At 41.1% G+C, this 11,734-nt stretch overlaps 1 protein-coding gene across 1 annotated transcript in view; it reads right to left on the reverse strand.

Annotated features, from left to right (window-relative positions):
* fam91a1 (family with sequence similarity 91 member A1) overlaps positions 1–11,517 on the reverse strand; it is a 41,193-nt gene extending 29,676 nt beyond the window's left edge. The window contains exons 1-3 of the mRNA XM_010796568.1: positions 11,512–11,517; positions 10,555–10,593; positions 8,675–8,787 (exon numbers count right to left, since the gene is read on the reverse strand). Coding sequence (XP_010794870.1) covers positions 8,675–8,787; positions 10,555–10,593; positions 11,512–11,517 — 158 coding nt within the window. The remainder of the gene's footprint in view (positions 1–8,674; positions 8,788–10,554; positions 10,594–11,511) is intronic.
* Positions 11,518–11,734: the final 217 nt, after the last annotated feature.

Raw genomic sequence — 11,734 nt, forward strand, 5'->3', positions numbered from 1 at the left:
AATATGCATGCTCTTCTGTTGCGTATACTGGTGTGCCTTTCAATTAAGTCTTTAAAATTGAGACATGCCATCATAAATATCACGTCTAATAGAGATGTGAACAAAAATGGTGGGTGTCAAATAACTGTGTATTGGTAAACACATTAAGCAACACTGGCGACTGCCCAATCTCTATGATGTACAGCTTATATAATACAAGCAACTGATTGTCTGCTAACACAAGATCGACCCTGTAAGCTTTAAGCCTTGCTCTGGGATTACTTTAATTAAATTATTCTGGTAATAACACAAATGAAAGGGGGCCGTATAAGCCTAATTTTCAGAGTTCCTATCTGTATTTTGTGCCTCTACTGTAACATGTTTTCGAGATCAAATGCACACTACAGGGAATGTGAAACACCAAAAAACACCTCTTTTACGAGTGTATCATTTAAAAGATTTATCCAACGATAAAAACTCACCTCCTTCCAGATCGTTCTGCCATCAAAGGGGACGGGATGTGAACGGTTTCTCCGTGGCCGTGGCATTCCGTGACCCTGAGGGTCACACACAACACACACACACACACACACACACACAAACACACACACACACACACACACACACACACACCACACACACACACACACACACACACACACACACACACACACACACACACACACACACACACCACACACACACACACACACATATATATATCCACACAGTGGCACCACATGTGAAAACAACGTAGGGAAGTTACATAACATGAGATGTGCAATTCAAATTCAAGCAATTAATGCCAGAAAAACAACTCAATGTAAAGTGGAGCTCATTTACAGTATGTGTGTTTACCTGAATTAGTACAGCAGAGTGTGTGAGCGCTGTCGTTGAGCAGGGCGCGAGGGGCACGTTGGATGTTGGCACGACTCGGGGTCGTGACCCCCAGGAGGTGATCAACAACCCTGTCGTAGGTCTGGACAGAAACAGAATGTGGGTCAAGGAAAGGAACTCACAGCTGCTAATCCCTGAAACCATGAGATGCGGTGCCTCAACGGCATCATGGAGAAAACACAGGTCATTATGTGTACTAAGCCAATGAAAAGAATAATGGACTTCATATAATACGAACTCAACACAAGGGAATGTAACAGTACCTTCTATGACTCAAATAACATAAAAGGTTTCTTCATGTATAATCCTCAGTCAAAAAACAAATCTTATTGAGGAATTATTTTGTATTCCTGTTTACTGAACATGTCAATACATGTCAAGTTGGCCCATAAAGTGGCAATTTGCATGAATATATATTAACCTGCTCTTCTGGAAAAAATTCTCTTTCGTTCACTGTCCGCATCCACGGATAGTTCAACATTCCAAGTAGTATCAGGGAAGCCTTTGATGCGGAAATGCAGGTGCACAGGTGATATGAATGTGATTCTGATGCGCAGAGTTAATAAATGAAGGTAGAAGGAGATAAAGGAAAATGTAACCCTCTCAGTGCTCTATTACAAACTGAGCGACAAAGGTCAACACTGAATGTGGGGCAGGAGTCAAGACGAGTGAAAAAGTGTGCAGTCACATCTTGATCGGCTCAAAAATTTGTTTTTCTTATTACATCGTGCGGGGCTTTTCTTATTCAGGCTTCAAAAATATTTCTTAAGCTTGTACAGAATCTTTATCAGATGTTTACTTACTCAAACAACGGCTGTGCATTTCTGATTAATTATTAGTATAGTGCTTAACACTGGAAATTTGTCTGGCAGTTTTGGCGAAGTCTGGAGCCTTTGGAGAGCAGCAGAGAGGCGGGCCCTGGCCGGTCACATGATACAGGTATACTTGACCAGATGGAGCTCACCTCAGGGATAAGCCGGGCCAATATGCTAGTGGGTACAAACACACATTAATGCACTGTTTTTCCCATTGAATTCTTACATGACACACATTAAAGTGAAGGTAAGTAAACAGAGAACAAAGGCAGAGTAATTGTGTTTCCTGTGGAAGAAGCTGAATTGTAAGCTGCCAGTTGTTGAACCAAGCAGAAAACAAAGCAACACCAAATTCATTGAATTCCACTTCACTGACTCCCAGCAGTGTGCGAATAAAGAGCAGCGTGAATGGCCACAACAAAGAGTTTATCTTCTTTCCTTCTGTCTCTGGGCTCAGCGAGAAAGCTGGATTGAGCCAGGACAGAGGAACTTATCATGAGGCCTTTCTCCCTTCTTTTTCTTTGTATAACCTTGTTGTGGGGGCAACTGCGACTGAGTGAACACACACACACACACGGCAACAGATCTCAAGTGTGTACACATCAAACCCACACTGCACACTGTCTCACACTCTCAACAGGTCATCATTTTGATCCATGGTGACACCAGTATCCCTCCTCTTCTCTCACACCCCCCCGTCTCCAGGATCGTACCTGAGGCTGCAGTGTGATGGGTCTGATTCATTGTGACGGGCCATGAGGAGACAGCAGCTTGTAGTTTTGTTGGGACCCGGCTGCAGGTGGCCTGGTCCAGACCACAGGCTTCAGAGAACATGTCAAGGGGAAAACCTGGAGGGACAACCAGGGCTCAATTTCAACTTCTATACCAACAGTGAATTTCTGTGAGTCTCGGGTGAATGCATGTAGTTTGAGTTGTTGGGTTGTGAAGTTATATGGATGGTAATAGAATAGAAGAGAGTAAAGATAATTGAGTTCCCGTTTCCAGGTATTTATGCAAAGCTAATAACTAGGTGGTTTTATCTTTTATTATTATATTCTTAAAGGATAACAAACTATCCTATACGCCATGGCTGAGCATATTAACAGTATTATTTCTGCACGAAAGTAAACTGCACATCACAAGTTTAAGCACAAGAGTCAACTAGATTTAGTGGAAATGTTTTATTTCAACATCTTGGCTATGAAACCAATATTTTACCCGACCTGCCATTTCTGTTTGTTACATCTAAAATATTAGAGTTACCAGATTTACATCTTACATTTTCATTGCAGTGTTTCAAGTTTGGTGCTTAGGCTTGGAACATAAACCAGTATTTGTGCATTTTTCAGCAGGTTTTATCTTTCCCTGTTTTCAGATTTAGCACACATCAATAATATTTGGTAGGCTTTCATAATTCCTAAGTTAAGAGAAGCAGGACATAGAAAATACTGTTTGTAATGATGTGAGTGCATCCATGAAATACAGAATGTCAAACATTAAACAGGTTACGAAGCTTAGAAGTGGTGAATTTTCTTTTTCGGTGCACAATTTCTGCTCTAGAAACGTTTAATTCTTTGCTTTGTAACTAGTTGTAAAATACGCATTTACTATTGTTTGACCTGTTGATAAAAAGCCTTTACTTTAAAAGCCCTCCCCAGCTTTAAAGTAAAAAAGCGTACAGAAGCAATAGTGCAAATAAGGATCCCTGTTAAATCATTCTACCAAGTGTAGATGCATCAAACCAGCAACCTGGTTGAAGAACTTCATCCAGAGAGCCCAGTAAAGAGTTATTTTATTTAATAACAGTGCGTCAAGGGAGTCTTCTCAATCTCCAAAGAGACGCTTGTAAGAAGTCCTCCCAAAAGGAGAAAGTGTACACACCTGGCCTTCTTTGATTTCATAATCAACCTTTGCAGGCTAGATATAAGTCTAAGAGGTGGTCTATTAAGTGCTAAAGGTGATAATTAATATGTTAAATCAAATAACCAAGAGTTAGCAGATGCAATAACCTAACTGAAATCTCAGACCACAGCGTAGAGTAAAACAGATAAGAGCCATATCACAATGGAGGCTGCTGCTTCAATTGTATTGTCTAAGGTTTGGAATCTTGATTTTGCAATCTGATAATCATTTATTATTTATTCTCATTATAATTTGTATCATTGTGGGCTTCACCCAGCGGGCTCTCAGTGTGCTTGCTCCCCAGCAGACGTCTCGAGCAGCAGCTGAGGGGACGACTGAGAGATAAGGGCAATCAGAAGAGAGGCACGCTGCCAAAGCAAACAAACAGCATCTGGTGTCGCACCGTTTGTTACAGGGAAGCTCAGTTAGCTTGGTCCTCTCCGACTCCCCCTACAGCTCCAGGAGAACAAAACAGCTTCACTCTTGAGAGGAACAGGCCTTTAACAATATTTAGTGAGAACTTGAATAAAAATATGGTCATATATTCAGGTTTGGAACAGGTGAGGGGGGGAGGGCGATTGTACAGCAAGAGACAAGTTTTTGACACAAGTTTGCCCTAAAAGTAGAACCAAATAGAAGATCCACTTCCTCTTCATTGCTTCCACTAAAAAGGTTTAACAGGTCTTAGGCAAAATCCTTCACATTAAAAATATCTTTCATTGCTTGTGATTTATTATTGAAAACCACAGATTTAGTAAGAATGGAGAAACCAGCTCGAGTGCGCTAGAATTTGAAAATAACACAACCGGAAAAAAATCTGCTAACTTCCTTCCGACTTCCTTACTGAGCCCTCCTCCAACACACACGAACCCGCAACATGACAATGAGGGGCACGAAGAATAAGGTTTGTGACACAGATGGAAAGCTGACAGGGCAGGAGGCGCCATCCAGTTATTTTAGCCGGGCCGGTGGAAAAATGATGGTCGTGCTTTTTACAGCGCTAGCGGCTTCCCCCAACAGATGGACCAATGTTTTAATGTATTATTGTCAAAGCAATTAATGGTATTCATTGGCTTTCAGGATGTTAAGAGCATTCCATGGAAAGTATAAGAAAAAGTGTTTCTGAGTCCAATTACCTACCCACCCTTTAAGTAGTTGATAAGATTAATTTTACAGCGGTTGTTTGGCGTCCATTGTGGTTCATGATAACTCAAAATATGTAATAATATAATTATTATTAGAGTAGATAAGTGTAAATTGGAAAAGAGTGTCATACAGCTGGATATTGCTGATAATTATTTCGTCAGTCTTAACCCCCCCACATCATCATCCCTATACACTGATATTTCCATGAGTGTTTTTTTATCCTGAATTTCACATGTGATGAAGGACTACTGGTACATATAAAAGAGTATAAATTCAGTTATAATGAGCCACTTAAGTCACCATCACGTTCACACTGCACGTTCCAGCTCCACCTTACATGTCTGCTGATTGAAACAACCCAGTAATGAACTGGCTTCATTGATATCATTTATATATCAATTATTGGCAAAACAAACTAACAACACAGCAAGGAGGGGAATGTGGTGCAGACAGCAGACAAAAATTGAAGTAAAAATACTCAAAACCAACTCAGACCTCCAAGCTTCTACTAACCACATGTATAGACAGTATGGGAGAACAACACCTGCATGTGTTTTATATACCCATAATGGGGAGGGCAAGAGTAACTGTGTAATACCTATATTAGTGGATATCTGGTCCCTGTGTCCTGAGTGAGTTCGCTTGTTGTAGCGCAGGAAAAGGATTGGTGTTCCTTCAGGGTGAGAGCGTGTCAAAGTAACGCTGAGCCTCCGCCCTCGTGCTGTGCTCTCCACCTGGAGACAGAAGACACCACGAGATACATGTTGTGTGTTTGAACCTCTGAGCATGTACATTGTGCCTGTAATTTCATATCTGGTGTTTATGATAGAGGCTTAACTAGATACACTTATACAGTATTTATTTGTCTTTGTTTCCAGTGCTGGTCCTCACCTTCTCTACATCAGCAGGAAGCTGTCCAGAGTCTCATCGGACAGCCTTTCCCACCTCGAACATGGTCACTGCATGACTCTTTCAGGTTCTGATAGAGAAAACAAATAACATAGAGGAGTCAGGAGCACAGTCCACATCTAATTGGGATTAAATCGCCATGTCTCTATTCACTTTTTTTATCATGGGTAGAATCTGTGTGTTTTTTAGCGTCCACATTCAGTGACTGACGGAGACAGGTTGCCCATACATGAGAAGGCAGTGAGAGTGGGAGTCAAACAGGAAAGGCGATATCTTGGTGGGAGCAGCTGGGATGAATAAGCTGCTAACGCTCCTGAGTTTCTGCTGCAGAAGGCCAAATAAAAAGCAGAAATATACGGGTATACCAAATGCATAACTCCAATGAATGAACATGAATAAGTATGCAAAAGCACAACTACCTTGGCAGTCCGATTCATAGCTGAGGATATGACTATGATTTCATGTAAAATGTTCTGTGGTTTTCCAAGGTCCAACAAAACCGTGTCTCCTGTTTTAAAATAATGAAATTAGAACAACATAAATGTTTGACAAGCACTTGGATAAGATCCAATTTGTTAGTCTCAGCAACACAAACTGGCAACCTAATAGGCATAACAAAGTTGATATTAAAAACCACAAATAAAAACTCTTGGAAAAACAACTACCGTAATAATGTGAGAATGAATTCAGAAGCATAACTAAGCTTTCTGGAATATTAGCGCTGCTTCTTCAAAATTTCTTGAAAGCAATATTAAAGAAAAGAGTGCGTGTGCGTGTGTGTGGTGGGTGTGTGTGTGTGTGTGTGTGGTGTGTGTGTGCGTGTTGTTGTGTGTGTGTGTGCTGTGCGTGTGTGTGTTGGCCACTCAGACCTTCAATTCCTGGCGGTGGTGTCCGGTGTCGGTGGCTGAGGAGCCCCCTTTCCATCACCAGGACGCCCTTGGTCCCAGGACAGCAGGCCATCTTCTGAGGGTCACGGTGCTCCTGACAGAGGAGCCGAGCCACAGGAGAATAAAAGAGAGCACCATCACACAATCAAACCAATGCAGTAGTTTATTAAAACGTAATAAAAAAATTGAATATTAAAGAAATCTAATTGGTCACAATAGAATAAGTCATTTTCTGCACTTGGACTCTTTCGAGAATTATAACAAAACAGTTTTGCAGCAGCATGGGATCATGGGAGTTTGGTCAATGCAGTGGACCTTCACCGAGTTAGAATTGTTCAGGAAGATTTTTACCGTAAGCCCTATTATCAGAAAGATGTCTCCAATTATAATACTGAATAAGCAGTCACCTCACTTTAAAAAATCACTGTTTCTCTGACGCTGTTTGGCTGCCGTGTGCTCAGCTTGTTTTCTCTGGATATCTTCTAATTAACTTGTATATTTAAAAATGTCGAAGATTGTAAAAGTGTAAAGTAAAAGTCTCCTGCTTTAGACAGGTGGATAAAAGAATGTCCAGTTAAAGATTCTGGCAAACAAACACAACACTGGCGCATGCTCAGAGGCCACACGACGCCATTACAGAAGAACCAAAATGGAAATGGGACCATTAACTTTATTAAAATAGCTTGATTTGTCTCCAACTCAACAATATGTAAAACATGGCCCTTATTTATTCTTGAACAATTAAATGCATAAAGTTACTTTGAACGGACAATTGAGCAGCCCGACCAAGCAAGGAGGCAGAGGTCAAGAACGTCCAAAATTATAAAGCGGTGTGGGGATTTTATTAAAATCATTGCACATAGTTCACCCGCCTCAATCCTGCTGTTCTCCCCTGAACACATCCTGCAGCCCACAAAGGATCATCAACACATACTGACAGGAAAAACAGAACCTAAAACACCCAGACCAATCAAACCAACAAGACACAGGTGAGGGGGGGGAGGAGCCAACACAGGTGGCACCGGTGCACACAATCCAGCAACAGCACATAACGGGAGGGGGAACACTTTTCAACACAAACATATAACTGAACAGAATACACACATACAACCCAACTAAACACAAGTCAGCACTTGAACAATGAATGCCACTTAACGCTTATGATTTCTACACCTCACATATTATTTGCACCTGGATTATTCTTAACCGCTGTCCATCTACACCAGGCATAATGCACTTTCGGCGCTCTCGCTAACTCCCCTATCTTGGTCAGGCGGAGCCGAGGACCCGACAGTCACCTGACCAGAACGACATTTCAATTAATACGGTTTAATCCTTAATAAATAGCTATCTCAAGTAATTAGTATATTATATAAAATGTGCAAATATGTACAATGCCAACGGTACTGTGCAATCCACGCTAATAAAGTGCAAAACTGTTCACTAAATGGTTCACCAGGCCCGGAGCCGTCAGTCCACAGTGACAAAGTTACCTTCGTCACAGTTACATATCCTATTTTTAAAGGATGTTCTAGGTGGATGAAGGTGCAGGGCACAAACCATACCATGTGGTTTGTGCCACAGAACAATGGGAGCTATCTACCCTACCCACAATTTAAAGTAATTCACACAGACTATCTCCTCTTTACTCTTCTCTCTGTGAGGAGCAGCAGGTTCAGCTGTCAGAAGAACTAAGTGAAAAACAAACAATGGCATAAAATATTGTTAATATGTCGGGTAGTAATAGATGTATTTATTTTCTTCTCAGAGTGTACCAGAATGCGTTGTTTATATGTTAGTATTTCTAAAAATCTCCTGGGGGATAATCCCCCCCAGACGGTTGCGGTTGGGTTTTCAGCATGTGTGCCTTTTTATGTTATACAGTTCATCTTTGATTCCATCATCTCATTAAACCTTTTTTAAAAGCATACTTTAGTTCTGTGAAGGGATATACGCACTGTACTTCGCTTTAATTAATATTGTATGCTGAAAAGCGTATATATATATATTACAGCACGATTTTTTGTTGAATAGATTTGAGTGGTTAAAAACACGATTTATTGACAAAGGAAAAAGTTTTGTTCTCAAAAGGCCTGACCAGTTGAGAACCACTGGTTTAGAGTGTCTGTCTGTACATACTTGAATCTGTTGGAGGACGCAGCGTTCTTCCAGGAGGGGTGGAGCTGTTCTGCGCTGATTACATGACCTTTCTTCACAGCAAAGCCGAGGCGGCAGTACATGGAAACTGCATTCTGATAAAACATTAATAAAACAAAAATCAAAAGTTGTTTGACCCACAAAAATCTGATTCTCTTTCACCGTAATACGTCATCTACTATCATCAACTCATTCTCCTTGACTTTTACTCATGTGGAAATGTATACATTAATTATACAGCTTTTTAAAAATAAAGTACTTTCAAGGAAATCAAGCCAAAAATGTGAAGAATCTTGAAGCCTTTCTCCTCACAAAAGAGTTGGACAAACTCTGTGTACTTTAGGTGAGGATAGACAATAAGCATGGGAAATGAAAAGGCGAAAAACTAAGTGGATCGCACCACTTACTCACAGTATGGTTTTTTCGAGACGGCGGGTGGCAACATTTTTTAGCTTTCCTTTTAAAATAGCTGTCTTCCTGTATGATTGCTTGTGAAACATCTCAAAATAAGAACATTGCTTTTTTTCTCACTAGGTCGGGTTCTACTGACAACAATGTTGACTTGTGAAGGTCTAAGAGAGACTGGATGCTACCTGGATACTCTTTCAGGTCAGGCTCTCTCAACACCAAGCAGGAATTACAATAACAAGTCATTCATTGTTGATGGTACCAAATCCAAAAGGGTAAAACTTCAACATTTCCACTAAACAGTCAGCTGGCTTCCTTAAAGTGGTCAACTGGGCTTGCCCTTTCAGATTTTATTCAGGTCATCTCAATGAAGTTAGGGGCTTGATTGCTTCTTACATCTCAACACACAGAGGTGCAAGCCGAGTTCAACTCTTAGCCTTCCTCTTACCATATCAAAAGAGAGCGAGGATTTATTTTTTCAAGTGACTCAGGCCATGAGACTGTCATTACACAAGAGAAACTTAAACCTAAGTCACAATGGGAAAGGGTTCTGCACAAAGGAGACCTCTCAGACATCTCAATCAACTCTGAAGTTACTGGCTTTCTCCTGGAGAACCGCGGCTTCCTCAGCCTTCAGCCGTTTCTCTTAAGTGCTGCTTTTAAGCTGCAGGCATGAACTGAGGCAGAGGGAGGGAGGGGAGTTCAGCTCTTCACACCGGAGGTCACAACACTGGGAGTTTGGCTCAGTGTCTGATCGAGAGTGAATAGGAAACTGGGAAAAACTGGGTCAAACTCGAGCACCAATTCAACTGGAATGGTGCTGCTCAGCCCTCATCAGGCATGGGGTGGGTGTGTGGGTGTGTGTGTCACAGGCTATCTCTCAGATGTGTTTCTGTGGGAGCGTGTGTGTGTTCAGAATGAATTATGAAATCAACTTGCTAAGCTACATATTATCTACATATTATCCCTCCTTTCTCATTCATTTGCACACAATTTAATTAAAAATTCTTATGGCCAATCTACAACTCCGACAAATGTGTTATACAACACATTACCGGTAGTCAAATTTGATAAAAGCATGCCTTCTGAAAGCAAACACTAAAGGAACACGTTTAAATACAAATGCTTTGTTGTATCAGCTTTCATGCCAAACTTTCATCTCAATATTTGGCTCAGAAAAACGAATTGGCAAAAAAGTGAAGAAGGTTGTTCACTTCATTGCTTTCCGCTGCTACACTGTGTGCTTTCAAAACATACAGAGAGGAAAAAAAGCATCTCTCAAAATCTCTTCAAAATCAAAGTGGAACCAGAGGAAATTACCCTGTTTTGTTGATGTCAATTTTGGAAAGCGGCGCAATAGTCCCCAGATCTACCACTTTGCCTTCCTCTTGTGAAAAACAAAACTTTAGTATGTATATTACGATAGAAACATTCTGCAGCAAGTGGATACCAACCTTCACCAAGTCCAAGTCAATCTCCAACACATTCGCCAGCTGGGGGGGGGGGGGGGGGAAATAAAAAAAATAAAAATAGGACTCAGTTGAAAAGTTCTTTGAACACACAGTCATACAGTGGGGCAAAAAAGTATTTAGTCAGCCACCAATTGTGCAAGTTCTCCCACTTAAAAAGATGAGAGGCCTGTAATTTTCATCCTAGGTATACCTCAACTATGAGAGACAAAATGAGAAAAAAAAAGATCCAGAAAATCACATTGTCTGATTTTTGAAGAATTTATTGGCAAATTATGGTGGAAAATAAGTATTTGGTCACCTACAGACAAACAAATTCTCTAGCCTCTCACAGAAAGAAACCATGGGGGTGGAAAGAAGTCATTTTTTAGGGCTGTTGTGGCCATTGAAGATGAAACGTGGCTGGTCCTTTCAGCATGACAATGATCCCAAACACACCGCCCGGGGCAACGAAGGATGCTTCGCAAGAAGCATTTCAAGGTCCTGCGAGTGGACTAGCCAGTCCTCCAGATCTCAAGCCCATAGAAAATCTTGGAGGGAGTTGAAGAGTCCATGTTGCCCCCAGCGACAGCCCCAAAAACATCACTGCTCTAGAGGAGATCTGCATGGGAGGAAGTGGCCAAAATACCAGCCACAGTGGTGAAAACCTTGTGAAGACTTACAGAAACACGTTTGACCTCTGTCATTGCAAAGAAGGGTATATAAAAATAGTATTGAGATGAACTTTTGTTATTGACCAACATACTTAATTTACACCATAATTTGGCAAATTAAAGTCTTTAAAAATCAACCAATGTGATTTTCTGGATTTGTTTTTCTCCATTTTGTCCTCTCATAGTTGCAGGTATCTAGGATGAAAATTACAGGCCTCACATCTTTTTAAGTGGGAGAACTTGCACAATTGGTGCGCGCTGACTAAATATTTTTTGCCCTCACTGCTACCGTCATTGAGACACACAACAGGAGAGAACAGCAAAAGGTGTTTCGTGTAAGCCTACCTCCGCTACGTCGTCTCGTCATCAATGGACACAAAGATCTTGTAGGTAGTGTTTCAAAGTAAATCGCCTTGGAAGCCGGCTTCATGACAAAGCCTTCCAGCGGGGGAACTGAAACACGCAGAGGGGATGAACACACATTCCATACACTACTACTCTTTTTTAAAACA

The sequence above is a fragment of the Notothenia coriiceps genome, unplaced genomic scaffold (assembly GCF_000735185.1).
Source record: "Notothenia coriiceps isolate Sejong01 unplaced genomic scaffold, NC01 NC01_scaffold00037250, whole genome shotgun sequence".
Taxonomy (NCBI): Eukaryota; Metazoa; Chordata; class Actinopteri; order Perciformes; family Nototheniidae; genus Notothenia; species Notothenia coriiceps.